Genomic DNA, 25173 nt, shown 5'->3' with positions numbered 1-25173 from the left:
TGAATCAGTAATATATAGAAATTTTAAAATACGTAATTCCCCTGCGATACGATATGTATCACGATAACGATATAACGATATAACGATTCCATACATTATTGTGGTATCATGATTATATTATTGCGATACATTGCAATATTCTACTTAGTTCACTGAGAAATTTGCAGCTTAAAATACATTTGCACAAGTTGCATATTGCGATATATAATGCCATACCAATATTTTTTTCCCGCCCTACCCCTGGGCCAAGTTGGTGTGTTATTATGGAAGCTGTCAAACGTTGCATTGATTAACTGATCATTTTAGCATTACTAAATCCTATTGGTGCTAGACTAGATAGATTGAGTACGTATAAAAAACATTTTCTGCGGCACTTAATCATAACACATACATTATATCCCTTGTGTGTCTGCGCGTGTTCTTGTACAGCCATCTCTCTGAGGACCAGTTTAAGTTTTACACCATCGTAGTGAGGACATCATGCAAAATGAGGACCGTGTGTTTGAGGTTTATGACTTTCAGATTAAAGGGTACCATTAGGTTATGGTTAGGATTAAGGTAAAGGTTAAAGACGGGTGATGAGATGAGATGAGGTTAGATTAGGGTGAGGGGCTAGAGAATGCATTATGTCAATGAATGGCCTCACAAATATACTCATACAAATGTGTGTGTGCGCTGACTGGTTAAGGCCTCATGTGGGTCAGTTGATTGCTTGGGGTGATGGGCCCCTCGTGACGCTGGAATGCTCCAGATATTGTCACATGGGCAGCAGTGTTACCAGCCGTGTCACCGCCATGACTGAACACTCTTAGAACACAAAAAGGTCTCGCATGGCGGGGCTCTGCTGGAGGATCAGCAGTGTGTGCAGATGAATGGGCCTTTATTTGAAAAGCCTTCTCGACGTGTTCGCTAATCAAATGAAAGCATGGAAGTTTATGCACTTATCGGCTTCTGTGCAATCACACTGGGATAAGTAAACAAGTAGCCAGTGAACTTTCAGTCAACTTGCCTGTTTTTTTTTTTGTTTGTTTTTTTGTCAAGGGCATACTGGGGCTGCTTGAGTTGCAGTGCCTGAGAAGTTTCTTTTTATATATTTTTTTCCTCGTAGTTCTTAGTATACAAAAAGAACACTGCTTAAATTGTCCTGTGGATCTAACATAAAATAATCACACTGTTGGATACATATCTTTAAATACAATAAACACATCAAACATATTTTCTTCCGACTCGTATTCTGATGAGAGTTTAGACTTCTCGGTAGTTTTCTTCTCGTCGTTCTTGTCTTGACTGTTGCCTCTGCCTCTTTTCTCCAGCCGCTGCAGATCGATGATAACTTCTGCGGCCAGGACTTCAACCAGCCTCTGGGGGGAACCAGCACGATTGAAGGCACCCCCCTCTTCATCGACAAGGATGATGGCATGACTTCAGTGGCGGCGTACGACTACCGTGGCAACACCGTGGCGTTCGTCGGCACACGAAACGGCAAACTGAAGAAGGTAGGAATCTTTTTCACACGAACCTTTTGCTGCGGTTGGTTTTTTTAACGCTGCAGTTGAGGGGAAAATGTCAGTAAACCAAACAAACTATTTGGTCCTCGTCATTTCCTGGGAAAAGGATGAAACTTTAAATGGCGTTTTAGGTCAATCGTTGTAGATTCACACGAGGCTTTTTGCAGGCACTTTTTTTTTTTTTTTTTAACACTGATACTAAATGCGGTTAACACCATTTTTCTCGCCTGTTTCCGACGGGACATTCGAGTGGCTCTTTAAAACCCCCGTTCGTTTAACAAGCAATTTGAAACAAGTCTGTGGCTACTCTCGCATCGATCCTCATGTTAGTCACGTCAAGCATAAAATGTTACCGCTGTGTTCCAGCGCCGCGTCCTCGACTCTTAATTGTTAGAGCTCGCCTTCAATCAATCCAACGGCTATGACTGGTGAACGGCCTTTTCTGTTCAGGTCGGCTGTGTGGGACTGATAGTTCAGATGCGACAGAAGGATAAAGTGGTGATGGATGGATGGAATTTGAACAATTTTATTTGTTAATACTTGATAAAACAATGATATTTGTCTATTTTCTACACTAATATACAAGTCTTGACCACGCTTTAGTTTTTGAAGAAGAAGGCGGTTCATGAATCCCATTAACCTTTAGAGAATTTAATTAATAGACTGTGGTTTGTGCATAACTTCCGCACAATATTCCACCCTTGCAACACTTTCTGTGCAATGAGCTTGTTTTGTGCCTGTGAGCTCTCGGGGTAAACGGTAGCTCGTTACTATTCAGCCCGTATCCCTCCGCGCTGCTCAAGACCTGTCATCCATTCAATATCGTGAATGTATAATCGGCTGGTGCGTTTGTGCGCTTTCAACACTCTGTTTGCGTATGCACGCAGTGTTTGTCACTCACAGTATGCATAATGAAGCGTGCGGCTGTGATGGCATGGATTTGTGCGCACGTGTGCGCGCGCGTGTGTTTGTGTGTGTTTATATTAGGGAGCGGGAGATGACAAACAATACGACGTCGGCTAAGATTCAGTGCTGCGCATTTGTCAACGTGACGCCCATTCACTTAGCTTGGCAACAGTCTGTATTTGTTTAGCTGCTCTCACATGACGCCGCTGTGCACTCTGTGTTGAGGTGTGTTTGTGCTCGGAACATCACCTGGGAAGGCGATGCTCTTGTAGGTTGTTGCAGAATGTGTTTTTTGTGTGTGTGTGTGTGTGTGTGTGTGTGTGTGTGTGTGTGTGTGTGTGTGTGTGTGTGTGTGCTTGCGTGCGCGTTTAACAACAGAGCCAAAGTGCCTACAGTTCTTTTGGCTGCCTTCCTTGTCATACTGAAAAACCCCCAAACAAGAAAAAGAAAAAAATACAAAATCTGGTCTTGGAAAAGGTTCAGTTTTTGCTTAGAAGGAACAATATCTAACATTGGAGCACACAGACTTTCTCACAAACCTGCAGCTCTCGCGAAGAGGAGGACGATGAAAAAAAATAAATGGAAAAAGAGCAACTGCATTAATAGCGCGTGATAACAGATTCTCGGGTCGTCAGTGTTTCTCTAAGTGATTTTATTTGTCTTACTGAAAAATCTTGTATCCTGGCAAGTCGGTTTTTATGTTTTGGCAGCTCGGTGAAAGGGCACGCGGACCACGAAGGAATGACTGAGCGTGTTCCTGCTCTTACACCTTCCTCAGGAGAGCATTAGTGTTGAATGCTGTTTATATAGCCATGCCCAAGGGCGTGGGACCGAGTGGGGGCTCGAAAGAAGGGAAAATATTGGTAGGGTGGATGAATTTGCCTCAAGGAGACAGTTTCCCTTTGTGTTTTTCACTTGCACATCGAGGGGAAAAGGATTTCTAAGAATCTCCAAAAATATGACAACAATCACTGCATATCAAATACATCGTTTCTTCATTACGATCCTAGAACTGAGATTAGTTGACTTGAAACGTCTCTTCCTTTGCTATCTGACTCGACTCGGAGCGCTTTGATATCTTGTGTCATCTCCGCTCGGTCTATTTTTAACCAACTACATTGTTCAAGGTTGTCCAGAGCAACGAGATGGTGGCACAAACAACATGTTTAAAGCACTAATGAAGTCCCTCTGTGCTCCGTTGGCCACGCTCACACTGATACGCACACACACTCGCAGGGGAAGCTTTTGCTAATGAGTTGTGGTTTGATGGGAAAGAGATAGGGGAGATACAGGGACAGGAAGGGAGATAGAAAGATGAGCCCGATAGAGGGAAAAGCAACAGGAGGCGGAGGAGAGGCGTAAGTGATGAAGAGAGGTGATGTCCACCGTTGTGATTAACTTAATTCCAGCGGTCATCCGGATACTGCTGCGGTCAAGGACACAACGGTGCACTGACCGTCCACTGCACTTAATATTTAGGATTAAAAGCCTCCGTTCCTCTTGACTGTTTCATTATCTCTGGCTCCTTGGCTCGAGCTATCATTGTTCATCCTGTTCATCTTTTGGCAGCGCACCAGCTTTACATGCTGGACCCATAGACCAGCGTATGTAAGAGATGGTTATCGCCGCAGTGATGTGACCCATTGGTTTGGGAACTGGTGCTTTAGAGCCTCAAGTCTGGCATTTGACCATCAACATCTTGGGTCTTTTGGAGCAAGAAGTGACCAAACAATATTTGAACAGTTTTCAGTGCAAAACTAAACTTTAAATTCTAACAAATGCTTAATAATGAAAAAGAAAATTGACACGAATGGTTGTCAGGGGTTGCCGATGGACCCTGACGTGGATTTAGTGAAGCAGCGTTAGCTTTGGCCTTCATGCGTTCCTAGTTGGATTGTGATGTTTGTTTAGATGATTGAACGCATTAGTTGTGTAACCCTGCGGGGCAGACACAGCTCTGCTGCACTCTTTGCATATAACTTGTTCTTGTTTCTCGTCATTCGCCTTAAGTCGAAAACAAGTCCACGATGTCTTCCTCATAGTTCGGATAACTTGAGGCTGCCTCTCCGAGGTGCGCTCGCCTGTTATTCAGGCAGCTCAATGAAGTCTCAACCATGCATTCGCCCCCTGGTGGCTGACTGACTGCTGGTTGAGAAGATATGCAGCAGAGCCCGCGTTTTAAATGTAAATATCGCAGACGATCAGATTAATTTAACCGTGGCAGCACAAATCAATCGTGATCGCAGATTTTATGAGAGAAGTTGATGATTTTGGATTGGCAGTGCAGTACTGCTTCTTGGCTCCAGTATATCGCCTCCATTAGCGGTAATGTGCTTTCCATTTTCAACGTGATGGCTATTTCCTTCTTTAATACAAACTCTATGTCTATACCTCACACTCTCTTCTGCTTTTTGCATAAAAAAAACACCGTCACCAGATGGATCCGACGTTCATTCAAACTTGATTCTCTGAGCCATCTCTACCCTTTCAGGCGCTGTTGAGCAGTGACAATAAAAGGGCATTCACCGTGACACAAGCACACTCGCGCACATATGCGGCCTCGATAGGTGGTCGGAGGAGACGGGACGAAAAGAGAGGATCCTAGTCAATAATCCGATACCTTTTGTCGGCGCTTCGCTTTTGATAGCGCGCACGCATTCGCGCGCGGACACGAGTGTGAGGATTCCTCAGCTGCGCTCTCCATCGGGGGGCTAACGTGAGCCATCTGCTGTGTGTACGTGGCCAGTGTGCCAGGTGGTAGGAGCCCCCAGTTCCCTCTGTGCGTCCATTGTGGCCGTGCCAGGCTCAGGTGGCAGGGTGTGGAGGTGCCGTCCAGTGCCCATTCATCGGCGCATCAATGGCGGCGACCCGCGACTTCTGATAAAAGGAACCGCACGATAACAATAAGAATAATTTTAACGGCTCGAGTAACAATAATAAACTAAATGAAATGTTTTACTATGTTTCTTCCATTATACTTACTGTTTAGTAATCGTAGCAAATCCTTCAAAGTGCAGTTCATCATTATTCAACTGAAAATGTTGAAAATATTTCAGTTTAAACCAACATTTTTAACCGTTTTAAAAACTGCCTAAGTTGCACACGTGGCTATAATGAAACACCTCATTAACTGTGCTGGTCACATGACAACCCAATGGTTAATAACAAGTGACAGTTTGTCATTTGTTTGTGTATATTGCTGTGTGAAGTCACTGATGTATTCCGCTGGGATTACCGGTGTCACCATCAGGAGACCGTGTCATGGCTTAATTGACTGATAATTGTTGTTTTACTGGTGCATAATGGCACCTTGTCGAGCTCCCCTGTGCATATGTGTTTCAGTCCGTTGCCAGGTATGTTTTGTGGTTTTGCGTGTGTGTTCCCACCTCACAAATAGCAGCCGGGAGCTCCACCCAAAAAGGAACGAATAAGCAACACTTAGTTTTCCCTAAAATGATGCAGGCCTTTTCTTTTACTCTTCATGTGCGCCAGCCTGTTCTTTAACCTAACTCAGAATGTACCGATGTGAAAATCATCGGTCATAAAATAAGGCATAGCGACTTGTGTGTGTGTGTGCGCGTGCGTGCGGTTTGTGTCATCGTTTGGCTCAGCCGCCCGAGCCACGAGTTGCTTGGCCCGGGCATGAGCACAGAGGCCGGCTTTGTGCGGGCGTTTGGTAGCCCTCGGTCATTAGTTCACACAACTGCATGGGGTCATGCAAACACACACACACACACACACACACACACACACACACACACACAAAGAGGATGTGAGGGTGGGGGTGGAAATGGAAATGTAGGCGACGATGAAAGAGATCGGATTCGGGTCGAGGCGATGGAAGTTGAGGCCGGGCGCCCGAGACAAAAACGGATCATTTGTAATTTGCATTTCTACAGAGCCTTTTTTCACGTGATTTGGCTTTTTTTCCCTGCACACGTCAGTCATCCACTCTTACTCCAGGTTTATAGTAAACAGCAAAAGGTGTCATTTTCTCCTTCCCCTGATGTTACATGCATGCCAGTTACGCCTTAACATAAGTGTGACGAGGCAATCATATAGCTCTCACCATAAGAACCCTCTCTTAGCATGAAACCAGCATGAAATCTGCTCGATCAAATAAAGCTGCTGGCTAGCTGTGTTATTTAAGCAATAACTCTTGTTTTCCTCTGCCTGTGCCATTCTAACCAAGGCCACTATAGGAAGCAAGGCTACCACAAACGAACTCCGGATTATAATTTAGATGATATATCATCTTGACATGAACGAAACCTCATTCAGAAATCTCATTTTCTTCGTGAATGTAGACGGTGCTTTAACACATAAGTGTTTTCACTGTCTATGGAGTCTCTAAGAGAGGAAGTACATTAATGACAACTAAAACTAGTGTATCCTTTTCTATTATATTTATGAATTGAATACATTTCATATGAAACACATTTCTGCAATAAATTTGTCTTCACGTGTGTTCATGTACTTGTACATGCGTCCTGCTGAATCTATTACCTCGTATCATTCCTAGATTAAATCTTTCTTCCATCCACCACCTAGAAAATTCATAGCCATAGAAAAGTCTCTCTATGAATGCATTCGCACATATTAACACACTCAAACTTTGGAGAATTCATAACATTTATGTGTCATTTCTAGTCATTGGTGCTGCCATCTGTCCTTTTGTGCACTGTGTGAATTGTTGGGTATTATAAGCTCCAACAATGTCTCAAAGTCGTCCATAGCTTTCGTTCTAATGAAAATATCCACTGTGCAGCCACTTTTATGAATTAGTAAAGGGACTCATCCGTTGCTTCTTCACTTTGCCTCTCTGCTGCTTTTCTCTGTCTTTTCCCTCTCATCTGCTGCTCACATATTCTCTTTCCATCTCCTTCTGTGATCACAGATTCCTCCGCCTGATAATAGCCGCGCGTTCGCATGTGCTGAGATGTAGCGATCTCTATTTTTTCTCTCGTCGTTGTCGTTCATTAAAGAGACGAGCACGCACACAAGTATAGGGTATAGACGCCCAAGTGCATATATGTATGTGCAAAGTTAAGCACACACACACACACACTTCCACATCTTAGAAAATGGGGTGTAGCACCGAGGACTGTAAGGGTATATAGTAATGAGGGGTTTAATGGCACCCCATTTTCTACACACACCTGAGAATCCACCCACGTGCAGTCTCATTAAACCGACGTCTCTAAATCTGCACATTTTTTCCGACAAGAGCCTTACCGCCGTAATAACCCATATATCCTACCTAGCTAACAAGCAACGGCGGCATTAAGAGGTGCTAGGTGTTGAGAGTCCTCTTTGCAATTCTGAACAAATAGCTCTTAGTCTCAGCACCAACTAGCTACCCATTACTTTAACCAGCGCAGATATAAAGAGCAGACTGTTAGCTAATACGACAGATGAGAACAGTTCAGCGTTTGATAAACCCGGCGCTAATGCACTTTTTGCTCGGTCCAACGGGGTGCGTCTCCGCTGCGCAGCGCTCGCTCGCCACCTTGGGTTCCCCCCCCTAATTCACTACTATCAGGGGTTAATGAGGCAGAGTGAGGAGTAGATGAAAGTGGGAAGCAAAGCCTGGAGAAAGGGAGACAGAATGAAAAGAGAGAGAGAGAGAGCAAGGGAGATGAATAATAAATGTTCTATGCTTGAATCCATTTTTAAGGGAAGATTAGAGGAGTCTGGATGCAAGCTGGGATGTTCGCATGATCCAAGTGAGGACGAGGCCAGCCTGTTTCTAGGTCATCTCCATGAGGCATCTCGGCACAGAACATCAAAGAATCCCCGCTTTTCATGTCATATATGTACGTGCAAAGTTGCGCGCTGTTCCAGTTCTCTTTAACTTACTGTATACACCGATCGGGCATAACATTATGACCACCTTCCTAATGTTGTGTAGGTCTCCCTTGCTGTGAGAATGGAATTATCTTGTGGTGTCTGGCAGCAGATTGTTGGTGGTTGTGTTAGTGGGGGCCTCTGTGGATCATCCCACATACACTTGATAAATTTGGCATCTGGTGAATTTGGAGGTCAGGTCAACACCTTTTTTTTTTCCTAAACCATTTCGTGTGCGCGCCTGTGTGGCTGCTGCCATCAAGGAGTGTCATTGAGTGTCTGGTCTAGGTGGCTGATACGTGTCTAACTAACATCCACATGAATGAACGCCAGCTCCAAAAGTTTCCCAGCACAACATTTTGTTGTCACAATGTTATGTACTTCTCCCGTCAGCGGTTTTGGTATCGTCAACATAGAATTAAAAATGTCCTCCAAATTAAAAGTTTTAGGTGAGGTGTCTATCAAACGGTCCTTTGTGCTGAAGGCCGACTGTGTTTGTTCACCTCTAGAAAGGGACGCCGTGGGTAGAGGAGGGAATTTTGTGTCTAGCTCTGTCTGTGCTAGACACAACTGTCGCAGCCAAGAACGCACCTGGTGGATGGCACGGAGCCAGGGCTTGGTGGGCACATTCACTTCTGACAAGACACACACACACAGACACACACACACACATACAGACGGGGGTGTTGTCAAGCTAACAAGCCAACATGGGCACGACCACGCAGGTGTACACAGCCACAGACGCACACTGGGGCAGCGCAGTGTCCGCAGGGTTCGTCGTGAATGGCGCAGCGGCTGTTGATTGCTTTTGGTTGATGTGTGTGACGTGCAGGCGTACACTCGTGCTTCTAACGCGCACACCTCTCCACAAGGACCAAAAGTGTCTGGCCAGCACGCGGAAGAAAGTTGTTACGGAAGAATATGCTCGCACAGAAGTAGGATACACAATAGAACAAGACGCAGCACTTTGGATGCTTCCCTTAAATCTTTGTAAACAACAGGATGCAAAGAGCTTCTTCATCTCCATTACATCAAATGATGAGTGTAAATATGCGAGTTACTATCAAATTAGCTAATCTACTGTGAAGAATGCCGACGCACTAGAGTACACACACACACACGCGCGCGCGCGCGCACACACACACTCTCCTATGGGAAGCAACTGTAGCAGGCTTATCAGATTACACATTGCCGAGCTAATAGATTCTTAATAGATTGTTTTTGATTAGTTCCTCTGGTTTAGTGACGTTAAAATGATTAACTATTGTGGGTACCAAAACAAATACACAATTGCGTTCGCGCGCACCGACACACATTTGCATACAGTCTTTGTGTTGTCATATAGGCGGTGACTCTCTATCTCTTTCCCCCAAAAACAGACGCACAAAGACGACTCCAAATTCAACAGCTCCTGCGTTCATCCTTCTAGCACAGCATGGTGGCATCTCCCACTGTCTAACTAATTACCCCGCCTCACCCCCCCATCTTGCCCCCCCCCCCAGTGGGAATGTCTTCAGCCTGTAGCCCAGTCATAACATGAGCCGGCTTGGTTACTTGCCTCCGGCCTGCCACTCACCTCCTGACCACTGCTAGCCATACTGCCCTCACCCCGCGTCTAATCCTGTTAGCGTAAGAGTTGGCAATAGCCGAGCGGAAAGACAATCTCCCATGCTGGTGCAACGGCCTCTAGCTAATATTTTAGCATATCAGTCTGTTAAAGTGACTTTTGTTTATTTTATTTTTTTTGACTCGTGTTTTTCGTTCTACTGTGTAGGGCAGCAGGTCCACTCTAATTATTGAGATGATGCTTCATCTTTTGCTGATTTACAGGAAACGCCCTTTCTTTTAGCATAAGCTAAGCTAGCTGAATTGCTTTTAAAGTTCTAAATTAGACATTTAAGTTGAAAGTTAAATTGTTTTATTCTTTGTTACTGCCTCTGTTCTATAGCCATATCCTCCTCCTCCTCCTCCCCCTCCTCTCTCCATCCATATTATCTCATTACAGATCGTCTCTTTTTGATTGTATATTCATGCTTTCTCTGGTTCAAATGCTTCGAACTGATTAATTAGTTATGTCTGCATCTCTATTCTTATTGTTTTGTTTCTCGTCCATCCTTCACTTCTTCGCTCCCTCTGTTCTCTCTCCGTCTTTGATTCGCTCACACCATCGGTACCGTCTTTCTGCTCTTCTCAGTTCTCCACGGAATTAGTCATTAGTTGACTGACTGAGCTGATTGCATCTATTCCCAAGGCTAGCATTTGTTTGTGCATCTTCTTTCATTCTTTCCCTCCCTCCTTCCCTCCCCCAGTCCTCTCTTTCGCTACCCACCTACTCTCTCCCAACAGTCTTTTTTCTCCCCCCTCACACCTTCTTCGCCCGCCCCCTCCCTCCTTGCACCAAACTACGTCTTGGTCACAGATACCTGTTTGTTTGCTGCGTTAGCATAGCAGTGTACACAGACACCCCCAGCAGTCTCCTCCGTGTCCTCTCTATAGCATTAATTGCACGTTGTCGTTCTAAATTGCCTAACACCAATTAAGCCCTCACTATTATATTTAATTGGTCATTTACCCTGGACGCGGCTTGAAAGCTGCCTCTCCCTGGAAATGGCTTAGCTGGCCTTCCGACAGCCCGCGCGGCCACTTCCAAGACGGTTTCCTCCTCCCCGCGGGTTTCACGTGCTCTGGCCAGCTACCGACACTACCAAGAGCCAAGATGGCGCGGGGGTGTGTGTGTGCGTGGTGAATTTGTTGGAGGAGTAACAAATGTCAGGGAGAGACTCTCTCCCGTGCCCACCCTTCCATCTCTCCGCCGCCTCCCGCACCGAAACCGTCGTCACACCCCTGTCTTGCTCTGCTCCTCCACCCATGTGTTGCTGGTGGATTAAGCTAATTAAAGCACCGCAAACAGGGTCCCCGGAGAGAGGCTGCAGACGCGCGCACACCCCTTATTATGCACACGCGCTTATTAACGAAGCCAAGTACACAGGCGCACACAATGGGAAAAACAGGAAGGAAACATGAGAACAAGCACTCACAGGTCTGAAGACATTCCACACGCTCTGCAGCAGATTGCGTGTCCATGTCCTTAACTAAGGACCACATACATTACTGTAGCGTTCATTATATATTTGAAGACGAAGCATGTAAATACTTTATGGAGTGCTTTCTTGCTTCTATGCATCGTAAACAAGGTAAAGATGCTCTTCACTAGATTTCGATGGATTTCTGCGCAGATTGAATTATTCGTCGTCAGCGAAGAACTCGGCTTAACCCCGCCTCATATTGACCATGGAAAGCCCGCGCTCGCTCCAGGCTTCAGCCCAAGGACTCCCAACTATGTGGAACCTTCCTCAAGAGCCTATCTATTTATGGGTCGGTGGCAGGGAACCGGTGGCCCAGAAATAACACCAGAAGCTCTCGCTTTAACCTTAGTTTGTTGCGTGCTTGATCTGAGATGGATCGGTCGGCGGTTTCCGCGTCGCGCCAGCGAAGGGTGTTTTAGGCCGCGCTTTCCAGGCAGTGTGGGAAGTTTTGTGCTGTCTTTTCTACGTGCCAGTGTTCATGTCAGATGAGTCAGCACGTGTGTCAAGAATTTATTTCTGAAGGAAGAAAAAAAAAGGAAAGGGAGACGCAGATGAAATGAAATAGATGGCACCGGACAGAAGGCAACACTTGATCCTGTTGGAGGGAAAGGAAGGAAGAGAGGGAACGCTTTGTCACTTGGTAGGAATTCCTACCGGATGTTTCTGCTCTCAGGATATTGGCTTCGCTTCCAGGGAAACCTATTGGATTACTGATAACCTTGGAATGGATACGACCAGCAGAGAGGGAGGGGGGAGACAGCGATGGGTGCACAGGCTACTTCCTGAGTTTGCTTATTATTTTTATTATCTATTATAGATTGACTTAAAACATCTGTATATATATATATATATATATATATATCGCTTTCGAATTTACCCTCTAAATTGTACGTGTCCTCTGGTGGTGTGGCTTTTGACTGCGCTGACACTCCCCGCGAGACGCCCCGGTTTTATTGCTGCGCTGAAGATGTCTGAGCGTTTCGAGCGTACAACAATAAAACAGAGTCACACCCAAGCGCGCACAAGCCCACACCAAATAATAAGGCTCCAATAACATAGTGGTCTTTACTCCAACTTGTCTCCAAATCCCCCAGTGACGGGGCCTGCTCCTCGGTTGCCACGGCAACAGTAGTCAGGGCAGCCGCGGCTGGTGATGGTGAGGAAGAGGAAGGATGAGGATGAGAGTCACTGGGAGCGCTGATGTTTGTGATGCAGCCGTGGGATTTGAACATGGTCCCAACATCGAAACTGGGTTGCTGCAACGTTGCCGAACGCTAGAGCTGTACACAGCAGCAGCAGCAGCAGCACAGTGCAGGGAATGAAGTTTCAGCTGGGGTTGGAAATAAGTGGGCTTGTAGGTCATGTTTACCCCCGTGTGTATCTTTATGTGTTGGGGAAGAGCGAGAGAGAAAAAGACATACGTGTGTGAGAGAAACTGCAGAGGCAGACACACTTATTAGCCCCTCCCACGGTCCGTCTTCATGTGTGTGGGCCTGCAGACGCCTCGCACGGCACAGCGGCTGAGGACGGGATCCGTCCCCCCACTCACTTGCTTCGATGCTACATCTGCTTGCAACTAAAAAGCGTCCCCAGTTTTCTAATAGACTGCGTCTGGTTTTCTTCCAGCACAATAGAAACCGCAAAAAAAAGCTTCACCTCACCTGAGTGTAGGTCAATATATACTATTGAGCTATCCAATTGACTAACCATTTATCTTACCTGGAAGATTTGGGGGAAAAAAACTATAGAGAGAGATGTTTTGAGGGAGGAATCTCTTCTTTCCACATATACAGTACAGAATAGTGCAACAGAGTGGATGCACAGCAAACAGGCAGTTAGTGTCAAGCCTCCGATGGAAAATCCATAGTTTCATTACAGGCCCAGTGGTATGAATGTGGCCGGGAAGCGACCAAAGCTCTATCATGGGTCCTACGGGAGCCAAAATGGCTGCATTTAGCGATGCAGTGAAGTGAAGAGGAGGCAAGAGGGTCAAGGCTGCCACTGGGAATAAAATGTGTTGGAGAGAAGAAGCCAGATAAAGTTCATGTTCAGTAACTGGCGCAGCTGCAATTGTGCCCCGCTCACCTTCTGAGATTTTGTGCCATTTGCGCGTGTCAAGAAGCCTCACAGTGTGTCTTGACATTAGCGTTGTGGGTCAGAACATAATACCATGTATTACATGGCTCCTTGACAGCGTTTCCACGACGATTTAACGTACAAACGTCTGTCTGTGTTAGACCATTTAAAGAAGTACTTGAAGTACAAATGCACACATACCTACACATATTGTACAGAGAGTACCGCGGCTGACACAAATTAAAATAAAAAGCTTTTGTCTGCGTATCATTCACTTCTCCATCGCTAAAATTCAAGGCTTTTACGGCACGAAGCCACTTCCATTTACTGGGAAGGCACAGAGGTGAGTTAATCTGGGACTCGCTAGCACTCGTAGCTCTTGGCTGTTGTTTGTCCCTCTAGGTGATTAGAGTTAAGAGACAGGCTTTAAGGGAAATTAGCTTTCGATTGGGCCTTCTGATAAAGAGGTTGGATTGTAATTGTTAGTGACCTTTAGGGCCAGAAAGTAAAGACCACGAGAGATGTATTGTCCGCGATAGGGTGGGGTTGATTTGAGAACGTTGTTGATTCGCTGAATGTCAGGGAGCAGTAGAGATACCCTTCAAAGTTTTTCCTCCTCTCGTCGCATCTACCTAACCAGATGGTATAATGTCAGAACCTCAAACAGCAACCCGGTTTCTCTGAGGAGGAGTCAGGTGAGGGATTACAGAGAGGAGGCGAAAGGGATGAGAGGAGGGGAGAAACAACACACACACACACACACACACTTAATCAGACTGATTGCTTGTGGCTCTCTCATTGCATCATCTCTCTAATGCACTGGTCCTGCATCACCCTCTCCCGCTGAGTGTCTGTGTGTGTGTGTGTGTGTGTGTGTGTGTGTGTGTGTGTGTGGCAGTTTCAGAATTGCAGGGGCCTCGGTAGAGGTGGTGAAAGCCGCAAGGGACGTGTCCCGATGCTATGAAACCTTTGGTGTTCACCAAAATGTGTTCGTTTGTGCGCTCGTTCGCGGCTTTTCTGATTCGCATCCAGTAAAGTCTGTCGGTGTTGACGTGTTGACTCTCGTCTTTATATAGAGCCAATGTCGTTAAGTCAGACCTGACGTGCATACGTCAGTGAAACAATTTGGCAATAATAGAGTGTTGACTGAATAGATGGATAAAATAGAGAAACAAGTATGCGATGTTTGAAATGCACAAACAAGCTTTTTATTCTCTGATCTATTCTCTGAGATTGCATATTACTCTGTTCACTAAAAGTCAACATGTTCTGTCCTACACCTAAGTTATAACACCTTTATTGATCCACGCAATCACACATGCACACACACACACACACACACACAGTGACTCGTTCCTCATTCCCATCTCCTCTCTTCAGAGGGAGCGATGGAGCCAGGAGCAATGCAAATTGGGTAAAATGTTCCGGAAAGTGGCTTATCCCGGCGGGACTTCTCAACTCCAGCTCCGAGTTAGCACTCCGCGTGTGTGTGTGTTTCCTCGTGTGTACGTCGCAGTTGTTGCTCTTGCGTTTGCGGGTGTGTGCATGTGTGCGAATGCAAATCGTTTTGCATGCGCTCGTGAAAGTGTGAACGCGGTGAACGCGCGCGCATGTATGAATGCGTGTTCGGCTCGCTTCCTCCCAGGGCCGCTGTGGGCTACGGGCCGGCTCGTCGTTTTAGGCTGGAGAGAGAGCGTTCAAAAAGCAAAGGCGATGGTGGAAATTGAGGGCAGGTCTCCTATCAGACCTCTCCAATTAGGTGGTAGAAAGGCTCGGCTAGCTGCTAATTTGACCAGGAGTAAAAGCGAAAAAAGGAGTCGGAAAGGAAAGACAGAAAGATTTAGATTTAAGGGTTTTGGATAAAGGGAGATACTGGTGAGCGTAAAGCAGGACCCGACCGATTTAATCACCATTAGAGATTAATCTGTAATCAGCCAAAAGGCGGCCGATTGATGCTGATGTTTGCACTTATTTTGCACTAATAGTAAATGTAGGTGATATGTTCTTAGAGTTAAGTGTTACTAAAGAGCCAACAGCACATTACATTATTTGCCTCAATGGCAAGTTTATAATTCTGTGAAATAAACAATAACTCAACAAGTTTCCCATAATGTGTCTTGTCTGACATTTTAGCATTTTAGCTAAAGATAGCATAACTAGCTTAAAAATGACATTGCTAATGACTTTAACCGAGTCAGTAATGGCTAAAATTAGGATAACTAGCTTAATTGTAACCTTGCCTAAAGACTTATGGCACAGTGAACATAACGGTAACGTTACAGTACCTCAAAGTAATATCACGCTCACTCAGGCAGCTGCTTTCTACCAGACTAGATGAGGCCAAATTAGCATAATGAGCCGCTGCCGTGCAAAAACCCTTCTGGGCTATATTTATTTTCAGCAGCTCACGGACTTTGTTTTTTGACCTAAGGCGGTGAGGAGGAAAAAGTGTTTCTGGTTTAAGTATTGAAGTATTTATCGTGTTTTTTTATTCATTTTATGTTCAAAGTATGCTTCATATGCTACTTGATCTTCACAAGTTTTGATAATAAAAGTAGTTGAAAACTTTAAAAATCCATACCAGTCGGGGCCTAGTTTAAAGATCATTATCCCATATTTATAAGAGAGAGTTCTGTGACTGCTCACTACTGCAGTCATAGAACTACTTTTAGTTCATAGAACTCAAATCACTACTTTCACTACTACTTCTACTTTCCACTAAAGTTGTTGAGGGTTTGCTGTCACTAGAATTAAAGCTAAGTTTAGGCTTGTTGCTGCTGCCGTTGGTGACAACGGTGACGTCATTAGCACAGTGGGCATTTTTCAGCAGTTTGTATTAAAGTGTGTCAAAAAATAAAAAGCACTATGATCTATTAATGTGGGAGCACATGGATTCCCAGATGGCACAGAACCCGTGGAGGGAAACTGTCGCAACAATGGAAAAATATCTGCATAAAATCGTCTATCGGCGCAGTGTGGTGTCACAGTTCACATAGGCTGCGATCAATCACAGTCAACGCCGACGTATGAATAAGACACTAGAAGAGTACTAAAGGCCTTTGAACATGCACTTGAGGCCTAAAAAATGAATGCATCCCCTTTTTTCAACTGCATATTGCTTTTTCGGGTCTTTTGATTTAGGTTTTTGATATTTTATCCTGTATTCATGTATTTCATCTGAATCCTTTAAAAAAAGAAAGATTCTGGTTTTTAACTGATATTTTGAACATCTAAAAAAGATGTCGGCTGCGAAGATAGACTTTTGAGCTGTGATTATTTTAGTCCGGATATTCAACATAAAAACGAGACAGCCTCCAAATACTGAAAAGTTAGACGTTGATTCGCTGAATTGATTTATCTATGAGCAACTTGCATCTGGTCAAACTTGAATGACGACTAATCTAACTGCCATTCAAATCAAATGGCAAATCATTTTTATGTAACAACAAGACACTGACAGTTTAAAAAAGTCTTCAATGTGTTGCCAGGATTTTTTTATTTTTGAAAATGTGCATCACATGCCCTTGTGTGAGCATGAATCAAGTTTACCTCTAGATGAACTCTGGGAATTGGTGTGTTTTCCTGGCATTAGCTGCCTCTCCCGCCATTTCCCCTTGCGGGGGTTGCATTGTGCTTGTTTGAATTTATTGCCCTCGCCGCATGTGCGAGTGTGTGTGTGTTTTTGTGTGCGCGCCCAGTCGGGGCGGACAGTGAAGCGTTGCCCCACCGCAAATGGGCCGTGGAAAACCTACAGGTTGGACCATCTGCCTCTCGCGCACATGTGTGTTTCCCGCGTGTGAGCGTGCGAGTCTTGTGACTTTTTCTGAATGGAAAGTTTTTGTCTATTCAAAGTTTGCGACCTGCCCCGAGAGCAAATTATCCCGGTGCGCGCGCAAACGGACGCAAAACAAACGGCAGATTTATGCGGCGGCTGACTCGACAGACTTGGCATCGGAAATTTTCGGAGGATGCAGGAGAGCGGGACAATGGCGGCGCGATGCGTAGTTTTACTGGAAGCGGAGGGGAGGAAAGAGGGAAGAAAAAGCCCGGAGAATGGGCAGAGCTTTGGAAGGCGGACCTGTAAATAGTTTAAAGGCAGAGAGGGGGAAATGACGCAGAAAGCCAAACAAAACAAGCGTGTCGATGTGTTTGTGAAAAGACACAAACAACCATTCTGTCTCCGGCTACGATCACGGAGCCATCGCACATCACCGGAGGGATTTGGAGCCGTGGAGGAAATTGCCTTTTTAAAAACGTGCAGTGTCGTAATGTAACCCGCAATATTGCGTTTTAAGGATACATTTTCATTTCAAGCACTTATCTCAATGCAACACCATTAGACATATTTACATCAGATCCCTCCCCCCCTCCCTCCTCCCTCTGCATCTCCCCCGTGTTGTCTCCCAGGAGGAAACCACCAAAGTGTGTTTTTAAACGCAAAGAGCGTGCCACGCCATCTGTAACACGCTCATTTCTTCAAATAAGAATATAGGTCTAATTGAGCTTTTTAATTGTCCTCTAAATCCTGCTGAGCGCCCATGCTGCTGCTTAATGGCGTGTGTGTGTGTGTGTGTTTGGTGTGTGTGTGTATGTTGCGTGCCTGTGTGTGTCCAGGTCTGTTGGGATGTGAATGGTTCTGCTTGAGATTGGAGAGAGTGAGTAAGCGAGCATGCCGGCTCCTTCTGTGTATAATGAGCTAATAGTAATGTGTGGTTACCCTTTGTGGAAATTGCTAGCGTGTGTTGTGTTTTTGTAGTTTGGTAAAGAGCGAGAGTGTGTGTGTGTGTTTTGAGACGAGCCGGGGAGCGGGAGGGAGGTTAACAGGGAGCCGTCCATTCATGGTTTGGTGCGACGTCTTGGTCCTTTCCGAGCCACTTTGTGGGAATGTTTGAGTAAGCGCGCGCCGACAATTGCTCGCCGTTGTGCCGCTTCGTGTCCGCTTTGATTGTGAGCTAATCTAATCGCGCGAATTACACGTCGCACGGCGTCAACACAAACCGCGTGAAAGAGGGGATATTCAATTTCCCTGGCTTCAAGTCAAGTCAGAACAGCTGGAATAAAGTCATCAATATGTGTGAGTGGATGTGTGTGTGTGTATGTGTGTCACTGTGTAATTAGCTCCACCTCCAATCAAGCCTCATCTCTCTGATTGCCTGTGTAATTGTGTGTGTGTGTGTGTGTGTGCGTGCGCGTTTGTGGGTTTACTCGTGTGGGAAAGAAAGTAATCTAGGACGAAGGATTTCCTCTGTTTGCTATATGGACAACTTCCTCTGCTCATACTCACTTCCTGTCGCTGTGTGTGGTGCAGTGGAAGGGAGTAAAGGGCAAGATAGGCTGGCAGATGTGTGTGTGTGTGTGTGTGTGTGTGTGTGTGCGTGTGTGTGTGCGTGTGTGTGTGTGTGGGAGAGAGACAGAGAGAGAGGGGGAGAGAGAAAGCCACACAATAAAGGGCACTTCTATAAAAAGCGGGTCTTGTGATAGTCCAGCGCACTCAGCTGACTGTCTGGAAACTTTGCAGTTCTTTCTTCCATAATTCTCTATTTCGGTCCCTTTTCATTCGCTTGGCATTTTCCATGTGTGCATTAAAGAGGTGACACACATTAGCTCTAATGTCATTTTCGCTCGCTTCCACTTTCGAGCTTAATTCCGAGCACGGTGTCCGAAATAAACGGCGAGGGCCAGTTGGAAAAGCAGATGGAAGAGCGCGAGGAGACGGAGTTTAGCGCTCGCTAACATGTGTCGGGAGCTGCTCCGTCAGGGGCATAAACACCGACACCAGAGGCTCCGTCAGGGGCATAAACACCGACACCAGAGGCGTCGCTTTAGATGCTGACGGTGGCACGCTGCGTCCCGATGCTTTTGCTGCAAGCGATTGCGCCGTTAACACCGCTATCACTGGTTGTGTTGGGGCACAGGACTAAAGTTGACTGTTATCCGTGAATAAACTCGTGACACAGAGCTTCTGGCTGCTGGAAATCAAATGAGCTGACTCCAGAGCCATTTTACGTCACTCCTCCTCACATCCTTTCTGTCAAAACGCTCAGATTGTGACAAACTGCTGTGTTTATCCGCCTTTGTTTTTCTTTCTCTCATTGTCTTTTTTTTTTTTTTTTTTAAACGCTGACTTACTTTTGAGTCTCCGGCATCTCTCTACCTCATCAGAAAGCTTCCATCGCGTTCTTCCTCGATGATGATATAGAAGAATGAGGCTCATCCCAGCTGGCAGGGGCATAAACACCGACACCAGAGGCGTCGGTTTAGATGCTGATGGTGGCGCGCTGCATCCTGATGCTTTTGCTGCAAGTGATTGCGCTGTTAACACTGGGTGTGTTGGGATACAGCTTACACAGTGAATGAGCACTAAATCGATTGCAGCTCAATAGAGGCATGTAAAACAAAAAAACTTGCATAAATACACCGTGTTAAGTTGTAAAACAAGTGTTGCATGCTTTTACAGCCAGGGATTTTGGACTTTGACCACATTGCTATATATATTGCACATTAGCAGCCTACTAATATACTTGTAAATCACTTAATGTTAGAAAGGCAGGAAGCTGATAATTTGTTACTTGCTGTCAGGTGCTTTGTTTTCATTGAATTGTAAATAAGACGGGACATAGACATGGTAACCTAGGTAGCCAGTGCCAATGTGACATTTATACTTGTGCACTGGTCAATCTTTTTGGCCAGTCGGGTTACTTTGTGTTTCAACTTCCTCCTTTACTTTCAACAATAGCGAAATTTTAGCCTCCACCGAAATTTCGCCGAACACGAGTCGTAAAAAATGTTTATATCCCAGAACCTCCTCAGTTAAACTTTCTTTGTGTGTTCCACCTTTATTCATCCAAAATAATCAATTCGATGATGGCGGAGATGGAGAAGCAATCACAAATACTAAAGAGTTCACATGCAACAACAAAGTCCTTGCGCTCTGCGTCACCGCGGGTATAGTTACATTTCTGAGGAGGTGCATGTCAGTCAAGTTGCTAGTGTTTGCATAGGTGTCAGTTCAAAGCAGAAGCTTAAACCGCCTATAGTCCGTGTTGTATGTAACACACACCGTTATGTGTCAGGCCCGTCTGTGTTGGTACATCATATGTGGTAAAAGTGAGAAATTGTCCACTGTTTCTTTCTTTTTCCATGCAAGCTCATTTAAAGCTAACATGTAAAATGCTGCTGCTGCAAAAAAAAAATAAATAAACAATAACAACAGCAAAAGTAGAGGATGAGAACTAACAGCAGCTGGGTGGTAAACCTTGGTCATCTTCAGGGCAAATGTGGGAAGCTGGCGTCAGGATTTTATTTCAGTTGCGTAAGTTGTAATTATTCCGATATGTCAGCTAGTGTCGGCCATGTTGCATGACGTCAAAAAAAGAAAGTAAATAGATTAAAAAACTCTTATGCAAGCAGTAATTCCCATGCAGGAGTGATGTCTCTGTCTGCCTCTCTTCACTTGAAAGAGAAGAACTCGTAATGGAAGAAGTGTTTGCAGCTCCTTTTAACCATATTAAGGCAACGACACCCCAAACAGTAGGAATTCCCTGACTTCTCTTACATGATACTGGCCAAACTTCATCAGAATGTCTTAACGGAGAATGTAGGAGGCGATCGAGGGCGTGTTCGAAGTAGGGGATCATTTTATCTCTTTTGACAGAAACCGTTTCATCTCAGAATTGCACTGAAGTTTGGTTTGCATTCAAGACCATTTCCCTCATCAGCGTCTGGTTTTAGTTTGTTTTTCTGCGACCGAGTTGACTGTTATCCGTGAATAAACTCATGACACAGAGCTGCTGGCTGCTGGAAATCAAATGAGCTGACTCCAGAGCCATTTTACGTCACTCCTCCTCACATCCTTTCTGTCAAAACACTCAGATTGTGACAAACTGCTGTGTTTATCCGCCTTTGTTGTTTTTTTTTTTTTATCCCATTGTCTTTTTTTTTTGTTTTGTTTTGGTTTTTTTTACCGCTGACTTACTTTTGAGATCTTTCTACCTCATTGCAATGCTTCCATCGTGTTCTTCCTCGATGATGATATGGAAGAATGAGGCTTGACCCAGCTGGCCACCATCCTTTTTTTTTGTTTGCCTTGTCTCTTACTCAGACAAACCGCATAAGAACATTATCTGTTAGTTGTAGGCGGCCAACAGCGGGACCAGTTTCTGGAAGGTCTCACACTCATCACTCCGCTTCCCCTTTTCTCAAGCTTCCTTCTCTTTTTTTTCCTCTTCATCATTCCTCCCTTTATTCACCCTTCATCTCTGCGGCTTTCTTTTCAGCACCTCCCCTTTGTGTTTGTGCTCTGACCCTGTGGGACTGCGCTCAGTTCAACACATTACAACATAATATTTAAGTTACGGTTTTTGGGCCCTGTGAATCGCGTAAACAGTTTCTCCGTGCGGGGAAACGCGCCGGCTAAAACAAAAGGCTTAAGGACAGAGTTTGCAAACAACCACTTCCTGGTTTTCTTCTTCTCAAGGCTCCTATGTCTGCTCTTCGTGCTAATTGTGCGTCTGCGCCCCTGCCCTGGATGAGGCCGAACACCCGCAGAAACAAACAGCGAGTCGTTTACAGCTCCTAATTGTCATGATTTGGCAGGAATGTGGCTGAATGTGGGTGGGCTGTGTCATCTGGATAGCTTTGGGTGTCAACCAAACCCATCTCCACCTCCCTCGCACCCCCCCGAGAGAGACTACAGCCATTGGTCAGGTCCCATTTTGTTACCACGGCTACGGGCCAAACCAGAGGCGGGGCATGTGTCTTCCACCTGGTCTCACCAGCTGCTCGGACACTGCTGCTATGGCATGCCTGGAGTGAGTGTGTGTGCGTGTGTGAGTGTGTGTGCGTGTGTGTGTGCGTGTGTGTGTGTGTGTGTGCGTGTGCGTGTGTGTGTGTGTGTGTGTGCGTGTGTGTGTGTGTGCGCATGTGCGTGTCCATTTGCATGCCAGCTCCCCTGGAGGCAGAAAGCGGAATGTACATGTGTTCATACTGTACCGCGTCCTCAGCCATAGTCGATCCCCGTCTGTGCCCTTTGTGACCCGCCGGTTGCATAAGTTACTGTAAAGTGTCTCTAGTTGAGCAGTAGAGGTATTAATAGACGTCATGTGAGCGTTTCACACCATGTTTGCAGCCCACATATAGAGGCATACAGTGAGTCCGCTCGGCGAAGTCCGGAGGCGGCAAAGCCGTACCCACTTCCTGCTTCACTGTACCCGTCATTGCAACTGGGATGTGGCGGGTGAGTGATTTATTACCCGACAGCTCTTCTCACTGGCAAAGAAACGCCGTCTAATTTGTAGCGTTATATATTTACCTCACCGGGTCACAACAAAACCCTTACGCTGTCATTAACCTCCCTTTCTGGGCTGCAGGAAACAATACCCTTTCTACAACAGGCGAGGTTGACCAGCCATCTGTGCGTTTGCATCGTGGAATCGACCGGTAGCATTAGCCGATAGATGGCCCAACCCCCTCCCGCAACAGATCTCAGTATCCTGTTTAACCTGCACGTTCGGTTCATTTTATCAGATAAAATCATGATTTGTTTCCTCTAAACGCAGATTTTGTCTTTCACTCGTTCTCCAATTAGAAATACAAAAATAAATAAATAAATAGAAATGCTCGCATGGATGTTAGAGATTTACAGGCATTTCTCGCATATATGCAATCACAAGCGAATTCCAGGCGTCAGCCCAGAAATAGATGCAGCACCAAATGATTTTCGAAAGCGCTGAAAAGAGCCTCGTTTGCTCAGAGTTCAGCGACCCAGCAAACGCACCCCAGCGCTCCCAAGGAGTGTCTGGAATCGAGCAGCAGCGCCCGAGCTCGCTGAGGAGGAAATACGAGGTTTTCGTCGGGAACACGAGGTGCGCCGTCGGGACCGGCAGCAGGTGGAAAAGGCTGCTACGCAAACAAGTTGGTCTCGGTTAAGGAGCTGAGTTATGTGCGATACGGTCGTCGCGGATTGAAAACGGCGGCTTCCACAGTCGTCGGCGGTTGATGTATAGACTGTCGGGCGTCTGCACAGGTGTGTGCAGAGCAGACCGCATTCCTCACATTCCTCTTACCGGTCTGTGTTCGCCGTGGAAGCTCGCTGATTACCTCTGTTGGCAGCTATCTGTGCTGCATGCGATCAAATCTCCCTGAACAACCGTGGCAGACACAGACACGATACCAATAGACGCTCCGTTCAAACCGGTCTTTGTTTTTAAATGCGGTGGCACACCTGGACGTACCAGGAAATGTGTTGACCTATTTCTTCCCTTTTGTTTCCTTTTGTACGTGATTCATATAGACACTGCCAAGCCTGTGTTGCTCCGAGTTTGACCTCTGCATTGAACCTGACCTGAAGAAGAGGGAGAGTGAGTGGGTCGGTGGAAAAAAAAAAAAAAAAAAAACGAGAAAAGGGAAGTTTCGTTATTGAGAAATGAGAACTTTTGACCATTTCACAACCTTTAAATAGCGATGGCCAAGTGGAAAAACCCGTCTAGAAACGGTCCTCCTCCTCCTCCTCCTCCTCCTCCTCCTCCTCCTCCTCCTCTTCTCTTATCTGCTGGAGTCAAACCCTTGAGTGATGCCAGGGATTAAAGAGAGCTCTTGCTTTTCGTGCGGCAAGCACATCTGTTAAATGTCACCGTGTATTTCCTGCCTCCCTCCTATGTCACACGCAGGCATAAATGGTGCGGTGTTTAAATGAGGTCCAGTCGGAGCTTTGAGTGTTATTCTCTGTCCTCCGTGTGGGTGACTGCAGCTGTCCGGCCTCTTCCTTAAGTTATCGAATTGACTCTTTTCAGTTTTTACCGGACCTCTCTCCCGCTTTCTCACCCACCACCTCTCTCATATACACAGAGGGAGAACAGTATCTCTCCTCTCTATGTCCAGTCCAGTTTTGGCACTTGAATCTGTCATGCTCGCTGTACTTGGCGGGCGGCAGCCAAGACCCTCCCCGCGGACCATTACAGCACACTAGGAGAGCTGAATGAGCTGGCAGACAGGGAGGGAGGGAGGGGGGGGGGGTGAAGCGAGGAAAGGAAAAGGAAAAGGAAAGGGAACCGGGGGCTGCGAAATGGAGTGAAATCTAAAAATGTAAAGTGGAGACGAATGCCGGGCGAGCGGCGCGGAGATGAAGCGGTGGAAGGGGAAGCGTTGAAACGGGCGCAGAGGAGGCTCGGAAGGGCCGCACTTGCGTCTCCGTCGGTGGCAGCCTTCCCAGCCCTCCTCGTCGGCTCCTCCTTCAGTTTCAGAGGTGGATTCCCAGCAGCCGGCCTGAACCCGAGCCAGGGACTTCACTGCGACTTCTCCGCAAACAAGAGTTACCAATCTGGGCAGGGAAAATGTGCGGCCTCACCTGGGAAAAAGAGAGATGAGGGGATAAAAACTGGCTAAGAAGAGGAGAGCGGTTACATTTTGCCTTCTCCTGGGCCAGGATTTTTGTTTCTACTAGAAACTTTTTTTTCATGGGTGGAGGCCCTGGATGTCTGACTTTAACTGGAAGGAGAAGAAAAAGCACGTTAAGCTAGTTATTTATTGCATATAAAAAAGTCAAACTCCGCTAATAGATGATTTAAAAAAAAAAAGTTGTTGACTCCATATTCGGCGCAGTCTTTCTCATTCTGTGAACATTTCCTTAGCTCCGCTCACGGGCCAAGTACATACTTGAGCATATTTTTTTATTATGAAACAATTACCCCATCCAGAATCAGTGCATTCAAGCTTTAACCTCATCCATCAGAACATCTCCCTCCAACTCAGCA

The 25173-nt window shown here is 45.9% G+C and overlaps 1 protein-coding gene across 4 annotated transcripts in view; it reads left to right on the top strand.

Moving 5' to 3' along the window:
• Positions 1 to 25173, top strand: part of LOC125006657 (plexin-A1-like) — a 192177-nt gene that overhangs the window by 48486 nt on the left and 118518 nt on the right. For all 4 annotated transcript variants that reach the window (XM_047582912.1, XM_047582910.1, XM_047582911.1 and 1 more), the window contains exon 3: positions 1314 to 1496. In XM_047582912.1, the coding sequence (XP_047438868.1) occupies positions 1314 to 1496 (183 nt within the window). The remainder of the gene's footprint in view (positions 1 to 1313; positions 1497 to 25173) is intronic.

Source organism: Mugil cephalus, chromosome 4 (assembly GCF_022458985.1).
Source record: "Mugil cephalus isolate CIBA_MC_2020 chromosome 4, CIBA_Mcephalus_1.1, whole genome shotgun sequence".
Classification (NCBI taxonomy): domain Eukaryota; kingdom Metazoa; phylum Chordata; class Actinopteri; order Mugiliformes; family Mugilidae; genus Mugil; species Mugil cephalus.
This window is presented reverse-complemented; position numbering and strand designations above follow the sequence as displayed.